The sequence below is a fragment of the Panonychus citri genome, unplaced genomic scaffold (genome assembly GCF_014898815.1).
Source record: "Panonychus citri isolate SS breed McGregor unplaced genomic scaffold, ASM1489881v1 Contig00007, whole genome shotgun sequence".
Classification (NCBI taxonomy): domain Eukaryota; kingdom Metazoa; phylum Arthropoda; class Arachnida; order Trombidiformes; family Tetranychidae; genus Panonychus; species Panonychus citri.
In genome coordinates this window covers 23,747-38,029 of record NW_026515412.1, presented here as the reverse complement: position 1 = coordinate 38,029, position 14,283 = coordinate 23,747, and the positions used below count along the sequence as shown (strand labels likewise).

Genomic DNA, 14,283 nt, shown 5'->3' with positions numbered 1-14,283 from the left:
TCCTGAAGTCATTAATATTTTCATAATTGTCACATAAACGACTTTATCTTTCAATTCGTTGACAGGTGTCTCATTTAATTCAACTTCATCATCAAATAATGAATTACATTCATGATCATGGTCTGAACTTGCACAATTAAATGATAAATCTTCCTGGTAGTCATTTTCTTGCACTGAGTTTTCACTGTCAGAAGATGATTCATGCATGGAATCTCGAAAAAACTTTAAAAATTTGTATCTCTTATCATAACTGGACATTTTGATAAGAGTTTGATAAACACTGAGATAAAATTATCTTAAACGGATCTTGAATTTAATTTCCAGTTGAGATAATTTAACATAAACATTAAAATAAATTGATTTTTGAGTGAAAAATTGACTTGATTGTGTTGAATTTAATCTAATAATGCAAAGACGGAAACGGAAACAGCCCTCTTTAATAGGTGAGATAAGTTTTATAATGTTAATTACATGAATGTAACCGTTGTCTTTTTATTTTCATACAAGATTCTGACACTGAAAGTTCTCAGTCATCTAATGTATCGATTCCACGACAAAGTGAGTATCATTGTTTTTATCACCAATATTTGTTTTTTATAATGTTCTTATATATATTAAGGAAAGCGCCTTATTGATGACATCCGTGAACTTCGTAGTCAAGGAATAACCCAACAACAAACCCAGAGTGACCCAAATTTCATGAATGAAATTTTACGTTTCATGACTGAGATTTCAAAAAAAATAAGTGAAAACACCAAAACACTCGAGTTTGTTAATGAAAAGCTTGATAGAGTTATGAATGATGGATCTGTGAATTTTCAATCAAGTACAACTAACATTCATGATAGTCGCCAGGGGAAAAAAGAAATGGAAAAACTCATAGAAGAAAAGATCATGAAACGGAGATCTGATCGACAAGTAAGTAGATACAATTTCATCCATGGAAAATAAAGTTTTCTTTCTTTCATAAGTGGGTCAGAAGTACCAGAACATTCACAGTGAATGGTGTTGATGATGAAAAAATGACCAAAATCAGACAGTTTCTATGCGATTTGCCACACAATGCAACAGGACCTCCAAGGAAAATTGCCGAATTACTTTGGGACGAGGAATATCGTTCTAAACATTTACTCGGTCCAGTGTTAAGATCATCACACACGCATGAAAGAAATCAATATATTCCAAATGAAGAGGAAACTAAGCTAAGAGGTAAATGTTTAACTAAATCAACGCTAGTTCATGACTGAAACTAATAATAATTGCATGATTCATAGATATTCTGAAGAAAATTACAAATAAATATAACGAAAACGCGATCTGGAGAGTGTTGGTACGTGATGTTGTTAACCAATTGACGAGAAACGAAAGATACAAAAAGTCACTAAGACAAAAACCACAAACGATTCCGATGTCAACGATGATTTTTTGAATGAAAATCAGTAATAAATTGAAAACTCATGGATGAAAATATGAACTGGTTAATTTCATCCATGTATTGGCGTTAATATCGGAATAACCTTACTTTCTTTATTATCATACATGAATGAATTATTCATGTATGTTTATCAGTCATGCGCAGATCAATATCACTACTAAGCATGCGCAAAAAACATGTGTTCCTTTCTTGAAATCAATCAAAAGAAATCGGAAGTCGCCATTTTCATATTGATTTATTTTGTTTAATTATAAATTCATTTATTAAATTTGTTAATTAGTTTTGTCAACAATAAAATTGTGATAGTATTTTTGTTAATTTGTGACAATCTTGTTCAAAACATTCGTGAATATCAGTTTAAAATGGCAAAAGTTAAAAATGCAAAAGTATCTCATGCAAAGAAGCGGAAGTTGGAAACAGAGCAATTATCATCAGGTAAATTTTATTCATTTGTTGCCTGAATTTTACTTTTTTTTATTAATCATGATTCTTTTATTAGATTCAGAGAGTTCTCCGTCTACTTATTCAATTGCGTCCTCATCTTCAGATTATGATTCAGGTATGTTTTCAAAATTTATGGTCAATTCGTAATTCTTTTTTTTCTCATTCATTTTTCATAGATGAAAGTGTTTCGAAAAGCAAAAGTAGGAAAAAAGATACCAATTCAGATGACCAGATACTCAAAGAACTATCACAAAACAGAAAAATCATGTATAAAATATTGAAATCAGTTGAAAAAATCGAGAAAAAGTTAGGAAAAAACGTAAAAGAAGAAAAAATGCCAAAAGATTCAAAGAAAATCGCAGAAGATGAAATTGTAGAGGCAATCAAAAAGAAACGTGAAAATGATGGGGTAAGTAGTTTTCACGCATGAAAGTCAGGCAACAAACTAATAATATTGTTTTTCCATGCATGAACAGTGGAGAAAAACTGTCAGAAATTTCAAAGTAAATGACCTGACCAAGGAAAGATTGTCAAAGTTGAAAGATATTTATTTTGGTTCCATTGTAAAGCCACGTAAACTTGCAACTGAAATCGGCCGATTGTTATGGAGTAGAAACTTTATTTCTCGCTATTTAGTTGGCCCGAAAACAACAAACAGGAAAAAAGATAGATGTAATGAGTTACCACAATATGAAGAACAGCGGCTCAGAGGTAAATTTCGCTATCATTCGATTTGCATACATGATTCTCACTTGTTTTTCTTTTTCAGACTGTTTGAAAGTGTTTACAAGAAAGTTTCTTGACGGAAACAATTGGAAATGGTTCGTACAAGACGCTATCAACCAGGCTACCAGAGATATCAGATCACCATGGGATTTAGATCTTCCCATAAATGAAACAAACTTCGTCATGGATGAAAATGAAGATAAAAGTGAAAGTGAGGTGCAAAACCAAGTATCTACAAGTGAAGAGCGGTCCAGGGAAAAAGAAAGAAAAGAAAAAGAAGAGGAAGAAAATATGCGAAAACTGCAAAAAGAGCATAAAAAGAGGCAAAAGGATGAAGAGGAAAAGAAACTACAAGAAGAGAAAAGATGTGAAAAAGAAAAACAAGATGAACAAGAAAAACAAAGACAAACTGAAAGTGGCACTATCATGGATGAAAATCAGCGGAAAGCTTTTGAAAGAGCTGAACATACAAGAAAACAGAAAGAACTTTTAGAAGAAGAGTTGAGACTTAAAGCTCAGCGCGAGCTCTTAGCTCAAAAGCAGCGTGAACTTGGAATACCAATGACGATAAATTTGGATCAAACTCAAGTAAAATACGTTAGCAAGTATCATTCATCCATGAAAGATCAAAGTTTATCAGATCTGCCATTGTCAGCCGCAACTATATGCATAAACAACATGCCAGATCCAGAATCAGATGATGATTTCACTGCTATCAAAAGAACCATCACCTGAATAATACAAGCGCCATATATGATAATAACTGTTCATTCTGAATCCAGAGTACAAAATGTTAACACCTAATCCCTCAAATTTAAAATTCTCTCATGAAATCTAATCCTAAAACATTTCCATACATGATCTCTATCCAAAAATTTATCTGCAAAGTTCAAAATGTTAATTTTCAAATATTTCATATCCAATTCTTACATGAAATCCAATCAACAAATATTTTTCATACATGAAATTCATCATTCATATCAAAAATTATCAAATATCCAATTTTTTTATTCATTTACAACTTCAAAACTAATTATTATTATATCAAACATTAACTAAACGTATCCTCTTCATCTACGATATGTGCAAAAATACCGCAATAAGAGTATAAATGTTAAGTTTCATTTATGTTACAAGTCTAAAATTTTCTTTATTTTCAAATTAAAAAAGTTTAAGCAATACCAACCATGATTCTCTTGTTTTGACCATTTATTTTAAATATTCTTGCAATGAAATCATGCTTATTTTGATGAAATATGATTAATTCGACTCAAATTCAGAAAATTGAAATTAATTTTCATGCATGAATTAAAGTTTTTAAATGCTCCGACTCACTTTTTCCGTACATATTCACACTTATTTTATTTATCTGGTCATTACTGAAAACACGAAATCTGAAGAAATCTACGCGTGAAACATCAAATATTGACATATTCAACTAAATTTTGATGCTATTTACCAATATTTTATGCTATTAATTACATTCAAAACATGAATAATTATGGCGTTTGCATTAAAGCATTTAACTTGCGTTTAATGGGCTTTTTTTATTCCCGGGTATACATGTAGATTTGTTTTCTTGTCAATTGATGGCACAATTAATTGAATCGTAAAGTTGATTTTTCCGTTAATGTGATCGAAGTCCATCATCCAGTGGTAAATGTTTAGATGGTAATAGAATGTGTCTAATACTTATGTCCGATCTATTTAGACCAAGAAATATTTTCCAATTTTCTCTGGGACCTTTGTCGTAGGGATTGATAAACTTTGTATTCTGTTTTTCTTGTTTCTGATTTTACAATTGTAATAAAGTTTTTCCTTCACACTTTAATGTACAGGGTAATTACGTTATATTAACAGATTTGTTTCATAAAACGCTTGAAAGCTGAGAGTCACTGACAATAATAGATTACATTGTCGGACTTGTCATATGATGGGAATTGTGTACAATTAATAAAATAAATGATTAAACATGATGATGATTTGATGCACTTGTATTCTCTTCAATCATTCGCGAGATGAAATTGTGAAAGTAAAAAACCAATGAAAGCAATTAGAATTCCTGTTAATCCATCACTTTTAGATAATCTAGAAGAATGATTATATTTACTAAATATCGAACAACATGACACCGAACGAGATGAACATACCTGATAACAGAAAAATGAATGAAATTGAATGATAACTCAATTCTATCGGTGTGACTAAAGTTTGGACTTGGTTTTCATGATTCAAACATGTTAAAGGTGCTCGATGAAGATCAAAACATTTCATTCGTACTTGATATACGATTCGATTGTACATAAGACCTCCTTCAAATGCACGATAGCTCCGTCGAAATATAATTCGACTAAAACTTTTACGTTTTTGTTTGTTGATTAGGAAAATATAAATGGATTTGAACATCGAAACATCAGATACATCATATGGCTCTTTTTGTTGATCTTTACTTTGAGACACGCAAATGTAGCTTTTAGTTAGTTCTAGAATCGGTCTGAAGTTTATCTCTACAAACTTTTTCTGCGAGATATAATTATATATATGATTATCTTGGTCCCATTTAAAAACAGACAATTTTTCTGAGATCGTGCGAGATATCTGACGCGGGTCATTTCGAATCTCTATCAAGCATTGAGATGTGTCTTGGACAAAAGGATTATAATCATATTTTATAATATCTTCGAGTGTCTCTAATTGCAAATAATCCACATAATTTACTAGATCAGTTTTTAATGAACAAGAAAAAAATATTCCAATAGTTAAAAGAATTGTAAATAGAATAAGCGAAAGGGATTGAGATGAATTGAGAGATGAAATCGTTGAGTTTAAATTTTGACAGGAAATTAGCTCGAAATGTGACCATAAAATGTCTCTAATATGTATTGATGGGGATGATCGCTTGGTCTTAAAGTAAAGGATACTTATTAGGATACTCATCAGAAAGAATATCGTTAACCAGAACCAAGGACCAAATACAGATACAAAGTCAAAAAATGTCGAGTGAATAGTGTTAAATTTTAGCTCCTTTTTATGTCCTAAATAACATCCAGCTTCATCTGCGATTGATGCAGATGTCAAATTAATACCAATACTGTCTAAATCACTAAGAGATGTTGCGAGTATATAATCGACATCACCAATTTGAAGGTAATGTAAAGATTTCGTACATGAACCATTTGTGAAACATTTACCTCCAATTGCATCTTGGATTGGTACGAATGTCAGATTAAGACCATTGAACGTTGATGATAATATCTCTAGAAGGTAAGGAGACAATGGACCTTCAATACTATTGTAATTTGATAGTGACCAAAACTGCGAAAGATTATAGACACCAATTCTAATTGGGATCATCATCAACATTCATAAAATTACTCTATGAAAGGAAGGGTATTGATAATTACCATTTTAGTTTCTCAGAATTAATTTGATAAGAACTTTAATGATACAGCTAATGTTTTGTAACTAATGAATAAGATCCTAAATAAATTTTGTAAGTTCGCATGGCTATTCAGCTAAAAGTTTATCAATATCATTACATTTGATTTGGTATATTAAAGTTTTAAACTTCTAATTAGTACAATGTATCCATGTAAGAGCTTGATAGTAGCCAAAAAATAATAAATTCATCAACTAGAGTGCAAAAATATTTCCCTATATTTTCTAAATACAATCAATTTCGTGCATGATACATATTCTGAGATTTGTTATATCGATAGATTAGTTTTTAATGACTTGGAAGATGAGCCCATGGAAAAAATATCTACAGATAGAAAAAGACAATCACATTCACTTAATAACTTTTACCACTGACATTAGATTCAAAGATACAATAATATTATTTCGAAAATATTACAATGGTCTTTACAATAAGAGTCGGTGCTTGGGATTATAAGCCTTATTGGTACTTGACGAAATCTAATACCATTAAAGGTATTCTAGCACCTTTCGTTTTAGAGACGTTATCGTCAACTTTGAATGGGATCAATCTGACATTTGTAGCGATAGATAGTCGAATAGGATCTAAATGTCCAGCCAACGGAATATGTACCCAAGCGATACACAATCTTCAAGTTGGTGATGTCGATTTTATCTTACCAACACCTTTAAGTACTTTGGACTGTGTTGGTATTAATTTGACAACGGCTTCGACGGATGGTGAAGATGGTTGTTATTTGGGTTACAAGAAGAAATTGAAAGTCAATGTCGATTATTCAACTTTCTTTGGATTCATATTTGAATTTGGTCCATGGTTCTGGTTATCATTATTGTTTCTTCTTGGTATTTTTCCAATCAGTTTGTTTTTGGCAATTAAAAGCAAAACACAATCAATCAATATTTTTGATGTTATCTGGATGCAAATCGAATGTATTTTGTTTCAGAATTTCAATCCGCTGATTTTCATTCCAGGATCATTTCAAGTTTCGGTTCTTTTCATGTTCTCATTGTTATTATTTGGTACACTATTATCATCGTCATTGAAAACTGGTTTAGTAGCTCAAATAAATTACTTGAAATTAGAGACATTTGAAGACATTATCAAGTATGGTTATAAACCACTCATACAAGAAATTTCTCAATGTTTACCTGATATTCAGAACGATAAATCTCCAATGGCGCGCAAAATTTTGTCTAAAGTGACACTTTTAGACTCTTTTGAGAAAACCTATGTGATGCCAAGAGAAGATCAATCTGTTGAGATAAACTATCAACCTGCACTTGGAGTAGTGAAAAGTTTTGGCTGTTTGAACGAACTCTTAGCAAAAAATCATGAACCATTCCACATATCTAACTGGCCGGTCTACAAATCGAGATCTAGTTTTTGATAAACAAGAATAACGAACCAACAATCAACAAAATTATAATCAATCGAAGCTATCAAAGTTTCGAAGCTGGACTTATATATAATCGAATCATGTACAAAATCAGATTGAGATGCTTGAAAATCGACAAAGTACCATTCTCATGCATGAATAGAGACTTCGAAATCGACCCTTCATTCGAGCCAATAACATTCCATTATCTGGTTACTCCATTCATTTTTCTACTATCTGGATTATCTATTGCATCTTTAATTATGGTTTTCAGTTTAATATTTTCGAATGTTCAAAGTTATGCATTAGATTTTTGTTGATTTTTTCCTGTTGAGGGTCATTTTTAAGGCCAAAAAACGAAATAATGATAAATCGAACCTTAAATTCGTATTTTTGTATAACCTTGAACAATGGACTATCCAAAAAAAATAAAATTGACCCTTTCACCAAAAAGTTAGACCCAAAAAGCCTTTCGTCCTTAAACTTTTGACGAGTTGATCGCTATGTAATGTTAATTATTAGGTTGAGTAATAATTAGTGTCCGTTTTTGATTATCGAATCTTTGATTTTAATCATCTCAATGATTCTAAAAGATTTTAATTTAATTTTTTTGACTAAATGATTAAGTCGACTATCAACAATGATAATCAACAATTAGTGCGTCAATTAAAATTTTTTTAATTGTTGAATTAATTAACTTAATTTTTGACGATTTTGGTCAAAATCGGACCTTTTAAATTGGCTAAAATCGACTTGATTGACCTCAGGTCAATCAAAATATATGAAATAATAAGTGAAATTGATTACCTAGAGAATGGCAATCTGAATTTTCATTTTTGGATTTCGAGTCAAAGATTATGAGTGTATATAATCAACATCGCCAATTTGAAATTAATATAAAGATTTCTTACATTAACTATTGGCAAAACATTTACCTATTTACCCTTCATAGTTTATCAAGATCAATATTTAAAATATTGATATTAATATTAATATATTGATTCCAAAGTATTAATAATTATAATTACTTTGAGATATGAAAATCTCTACTTTTGACTAGTGAAACGATTTAAGTTGTCAAAACCGATAGCGAGTTGAATAATTTATGGAGAGTATCAAGCAAATTTTGTATATTTAATGACAAATGATATTATCAATTTATCAATCAAAGTAAAAACTATTAGTTAATTACTTACGAAAATTAAAATATAAAATAATATATTTATAAACTATAAAATTAATGAATCCACTTGATATATTATTCCAAAATTTAATACACAATATTCATTAAATATACCTAATGAATTGAGAGATGGACCCACGAAGACAAAATATACATACGAACTTACATTGATCAAATAGCTTTGACAATCGACGCTTTGATGTTATCATTTTTTAGAATGAAATTTAAAAAATACATGTATTAAAAGTAATTCTTAACAGATTTTGAGTTTTTAAGTTTTTATCGTTGAGTTACTATCCAGTGCTATTATAATATTGATTGACAATCGATTACAATTATGAACGTTACGATAAGAGTCGGTTCTTGGGATTATATTCCATATTGGTATCTAACAAAATCTAATACAATTGAAGGTATTTTTGCTCCTTACGTTTTAGAGATATTAGCATCTATTTTCAATAAGATTCATTTAACATATATACCTATCGATAGTCGAATCGGATCTAAATGTTCAGACAACGGAATATGTACTCAAACGATACACAATCTTCAAGTGGGTGATGTCGATTTTATCTTACCAACACCTTTAAGTACTTTGGACTGTGTTGGTATTAATTTGACAACGGCTTCGACGGATGGTGAAGATGGTTGTTATTTGGGTTACAAGAATAAATTGAAAGTCAATGTCGATTATTCAACTTTCTTTGGATTTATATTTGAATTTGGTCCATGGTTCTGGTTATCATTATTGTCCCTTTTCAGTATTTTCCCATTTATTTTCGTCTTGGCCATTAAACAAAAAACACCATCAACCAATATTATTGATGTTATCTGGATGCAGATCGAATGTATTTTGCTTCAGAATTTCAATCCGCTGATTCTCATTCCAGGATCATTTCAAGTTTCGGTTCTTTTCATGATCTCATTGTTATTGTTTGGTACACTATTATCATCGTCATTGAAAACTGGATTAGTAGCTCAAATAAATTACTTGAAATTAGAGACACTTGAGGATATTATCAAGTACGATTATAAACCTTTCGCTCCAGAAACTTCTCTATGCTTATCCGATTTACAAAACGACCCCCATCCAACTGCGAGGGAACTTTCACCTAAATTAATCACCCTGGATTCTATTGAGAAAAAAATATCTGTTTCGCAGCTTGACCAAGCGGTCGAAATAAACCACCAACCATCTCTGGAAATAGTTAAAAATTCTGGCTGTTTGGATGGATCTTTAGATACACTCTATATCATATCATATATCTAATAGCCCATTATACAAATCAAAATCGATTTTTCTAATAAATAAAAAAAATCAGCCGATAATAAACAAAATTATAACTGATCGAAGCTATCAAAGCTTCGAAGCTGGACTTATATATAATCGAATTATGTACAAAATCAGATTTAGATGCTTGAAAATCGACAAACCACCATTTTCATGTATTAATAGAGAATTCGAAATCGACCCTTCATTTGAGCCCATAACTCTCCATTATCTTGTTACTCCTTCAATTTTTCTATTATCTGGATTATCTATTGCATCTTTGGTTCTTATTTTCAGTTTAGTATTTTCGAATGTCCATTGCTGTTCTTTTCTCGATGTACTGAGGGCAATGATGATTATCATGAGATAATGTCACTTCATCTTTAATTTAATCGGTTAAATTCAATTCAATTCTTCAATGGGAATAAGCTTATGGTCGAATGAGAAAGTGGACCTTATGCTCCGTATCGGCCGTTGGTGCAGAATCTTTAAGTTGGTCAAGAGTTTGTGTTTGTAGGCTTGAGATTAAAAACTCGAGATCAACTTTGTTTCTGAAGAAAAAGAAAAAAGAAAAGAAAAGAATAATAAATTAATGGTTCCAATTAAACATCAAAAGCTATTCAAACTTACTTGCAAATAAGAATCCAAGACTTTTCATCATCCGGCTCTTCGCGGTAAAGTCTTAAACAAAATTCAGAATCAAGTTGAAACCAATATTGGTTACCATGAATATCCCTTCCTATGGGAGCCAAACGGAGAGATTGAGCTTCCATAGCATTGATACCGGTTTTAAATTTGGCATTGTAATCAAATTGAGCTTCAAGGAGATTCTAAAATAACGAGTAACAGTGAAACAGTAGGTATAAAAATTTTGTCACATAAATTGTCAGATAACCAAATTAAAGAGACGAAAAAGGCTTAAAATCTCACCTTGAAAGCAGCGAGTCTGATACCGAGATTGACATTTTTGTATCCATATCTTTCGAGTTCTTAAGCATCGACATTAGAATATTCTGAGATAAATTTAACTAATGCTCTTTCCCATTTGTCCCGTTGAATATATTTACGTCTTTTTCTGAGAAGTTTAATGTGTAACTCGACTAATTCTTCTGGAGCTGTAAAGAGATGGAAAAAGATGGAAAAGAGAAATAGACTAGAAAATGATACATTGTATTTACAATTAACAGATTAGTGATGTCTTTCTACTCTAATGAAATTAAATTTGATTAAATTAGATTGAAATCGTGTTGGAGTAAAAAAGTCACGGTATAATTTGTTAATCCATGAACTTTATTTAATATGGAAGAAGAATAAACTTATATAAAATTAACTTGATTACATAAAAAACAGCCAAGTATTGGGCATGTGAAAGGTTTGATTATACATGTAGATTTGTTTTCTTGTGAATTGATGGCACAATTAATTGAATCGTAAAGTTGATTTTTCCGTTAATGTGACCGAAGTCCATCATCCAATGGTAAATGTTTAGATGGTAATAGAATGTGTCTAATACTTATGTCCGATCTATTTAGACCAAGAAATATTTTCCAATTTTCTCTGGGACCTTTGTCGTAGGGATTGATAAACTTTGTATTCTGTTTAAGTGATTTCTCCTTCTCCTTTTTATTAATGTAAGTTTCCACACAAGTCTCTCCTCTCGTGATTAATTTAGCGTGCCAACCACCAAGAGCACCGATAGCGAGAAAAACACCAACAGTAAGAAGCAATTCAAATATGATTGCTCCATTTTTCATGGAAGCCAAATTATTTATCACCGAATCCAATAAGGAATCTTTAGTTATTTCCTTAGAGATTTTGGTCTGAGACAAATGAGAAGAGATTAATTATTAAGGAGTAAAACATTAACGTTGTAATTAAATGATCATAAAGATAGTTAGCATGATAAAAATTACCTTTTCTATTGAAACATCGAGATGATCATCAGTTGTTAGAAAGAAATGTTCATATGCGATGAAAGAACCGAAAATCATAACGAAAATAGTCCCAAGCCAAGTAAAAAAGCAGAAAGAGAAAAAGAATCGATGGTTAAAATGACCAATACAATTGTTGAGCCATGGACAGTGATGGTCCATCTTAAGAATACATTTATCACAGACTGAACAATGATGAGTTCGTGGAGGCTTTGGTGTCATACACTTTTTACATATCGAAACGACTTCAATAAGTAAACGATCCTGTAAGTTATTAGAAGAGTTAATTTAGAATAGAAAAATTCAATATTTTCCATTAAGGTAAATCTTACATGAGGTGGTTGACCAGGAGGAGTAGTTAATGCCATGTAATAATGGAAAATGACATTGACTAATAAATAATTTCCAATGGTTAAAGCTAATAGAGTAACGGGTACACTCTGATTCCACCACCAAGGTAAACCAATTGCATAAGCGATGACCACGAAAATTGTTAAGAAAATGATGACCATACTAACGAAAAAAGGTCCCAAGGAAGAGGTGAAATGATCAACGAACCAGAAAATTGGTTCCAAAAGGGTATCAGCAGCATAACCAAAGTCCAAATGATGATTATAAAATAAACTCTTCAAGGTCAATTTTGTGATGTACCAAAAACGGGAAACTCTCGTTACAGGAACGCTCCATAGTGAAATTAAGCGTTTCTTGAAAAAGAGAAGCAATCGTGACGCTAATCGCAATCCGATTGACATTAATACTGATAATTGGAATAATTTAAATGATAGAAAAAAATGATTTCCTTTGAAGTCGATGTTCAATGAAATGAACTTGATATTTGTGGAGATGAGGGTAAATCCATCAAGGTTGATTAAGTGATGAGGGCACAGGAAAGATTACAAATCTTTTCCGATTGGATAAATTGTTTTTGTAACCTTGAATTTGTGACCAGAATATAAGACCAAAAAATCGGATCATCTATTAATACATGTAGTTCCAAGAGTTGGACTGACCATTACCATTGTTGAAGTCAAGACATCTAAATAGAGAAAGAGAATAGAAAATCCAAATACAGATTAAATAAGCAAAAGAGCAGAAAAATCAATGAGGAAAATTGATCCAAATCAACTTGAGATTACCGAGCGACAGTTTAACGATGAAAATCATTAAATTAAATTTGAATTCCCATTGAAATCTGTAATTGAATCATTACAATAGTAAATGTGTTTATACTTACGATGCTTGAAGAGCTAATCTGAGTTAAATCGTCTAAACATGAAGTTTCCATTTAAAGTAATGACCAAAAAATTTAAAATTAAATAACAACAACTAAGAAAGAGATTAATGGAAACCGGTAACAATTAAGAATCGACATCAGTTGAAAAGTAAATAAACAAAATCACTTTTTCTGTTTCTCTTGGAAACAAATTTTGGTAATAAAAAGATCTCATAGATGGAGGCTTCTGTTAATTGTTAATTTCTTAACGTCTTTGGTTAATATTTAAATGAAATAATTGATTAAATTTTTATTATTTTACCGGTTGAAACATTTTTATTTAATACCGGTCTTAAAACGTTTTTATTTTTATACAATTGGTGTTATGACTTAGGTTATCTAAATGTAGATAACTTTACCGGTGATTTTTAAATCGGCCACATTAAATTGGATCAACTCCAATTTTTGTTTGATTAATTTCCTGTGGGCCTTTTCAAAATCACTTAACCGGTCAACACCAATGTATTTAATTAGGTCTAGAGACCATGTCTTTTTATCACTTGGGATGATGTGCAACATTGAGGCCCGAGAAAGAAACGGTTGGTTTGTCTTGGCTCGGTCAATGTTGACAAAGATCAGGTCCAACGTTTTTATGGCCAAGTAAATGTATTGATTAACCGGTGCGTTATTGTCCTCCAAGTCCCAAGAGAAATGGACACCATGGTGGAGAAACGATTTGAAAAACGTTTGTATGTCCTCCACCGGTTTCACATACTTGGATAAGCTGGTTGAGAGACAATTCCCATTCCTAAAGAGATTTAAATATTAAAAAGAGAAAAAAAATTCGATTAATTAATGTTCACATTAAATGTTATTAATTTGTTTCATTTGGTTAATTTACTTACTCTATGAAAGCCCGACGATTGATTTCTCCAAGTAAACAGGTCAATCGGCCAAAAGTGAGATCCGTCGGAGCCAATCCCTTACCGGTGTTAATAGTTATATCATAACTAGGGGTCAGCTTCATAAATGCTTGACCAGTCTCTGGATTCATGAATTCTTTGAGACACTTTTTCCCTTGTACCTAATAACACAAATAAAAGAAACGATTGACTATTTAGAATTTACTGATGACACGAAAAATTAAGTAAACACTCACCAGAAACAGATCCATTAATCGGTACAATCTAACCGGTGGTACCTTGGAAAGTAATTCATCGGTATACTTTTCACGAATAAATATCATATCGACATGAAATTTAGGATT

General features: G+C 31.2%; 2 protein-coding genes and 1 long non-coding RNA gene across 3 annotated transcripts; 1 reads left to right on the top strand and 2 right to left on the bottom strand.

Annotated features, from left to right (window-relative positions):
* The first annotated feature begins 1,742 nt into the window (after nucleotides 1-1,742).
* Nucleotides 1,743-3,628, top strand: LOC128388961 (DNA ligase 1-like). Its single transcript, XM_053348442.1, has 5 exons — nucleotides 1,743-1,870; nucleotides 1,935-1,994; nucleotides 2,056-2,288; nucleotides 2,356-2,590; nucleotides 2,649-3,628. Exons 1-5 carry the CDS (start codon nucleotides 1,798-1,800, stop codon nucleotides 3,338-3,340), a joined length of 1,293 nt encoding a protein of 430 aa, XP_053204417.1. The 5' UTR covers nucleotides 1,743-1,797; the 3' UTR covers nucleotides 3,341-3,628.
* Nucleotides 3,629-10,285: 6,657 nt separating this feature from the next.
* Nucleotides 10,286-10,981, bottom strand: LOC128389003 (uncharacterized). The gene is made up of 3 exons (XR_008325387.1): nucleotides 10,803-10,981; nucleotides 10,503-10,702; nucleotides 10,286-10,423 (listed from the first exon to the last, which is right to left on the bottom strand). It is a non-coding gene; the product is annotated as an uncharacterized LOC128389003 (long non-coding RNA).
* A 160-nt stretch (nucleotides 10,982-11,141) lies between these two features.
* On the bottom strand, nucleotides 11,142-13,200 carry LOC128389009 (palmitoyltransferase ZDHHC16-like). The gene is made up of 4 exons (XM_053348520.1): nucleotides 13,038-13,200; nucleotides 12,136-12,839; nucleotides 11,786-12,067; nucleotides 11,142-11,692 (listed from the first exon to the last, which is right to left on the bottom strand). Exons 2-4 carry the CDS (start codon nucleotides 12,553-12,555, stop codon nucleotides 11,321-11,323), a joined length of 1,074 nt encoding a protein of 357 aa, XP_053204495.1. The 5' UTR covers nucleotides 12,556-12,839; nucleotides 13,038-13,200; the 3' UTR covers nucleotides 11,142-11,320.
* Nucleotides 13,201-14,283: the final 1,083 nt, after the last annotated feature.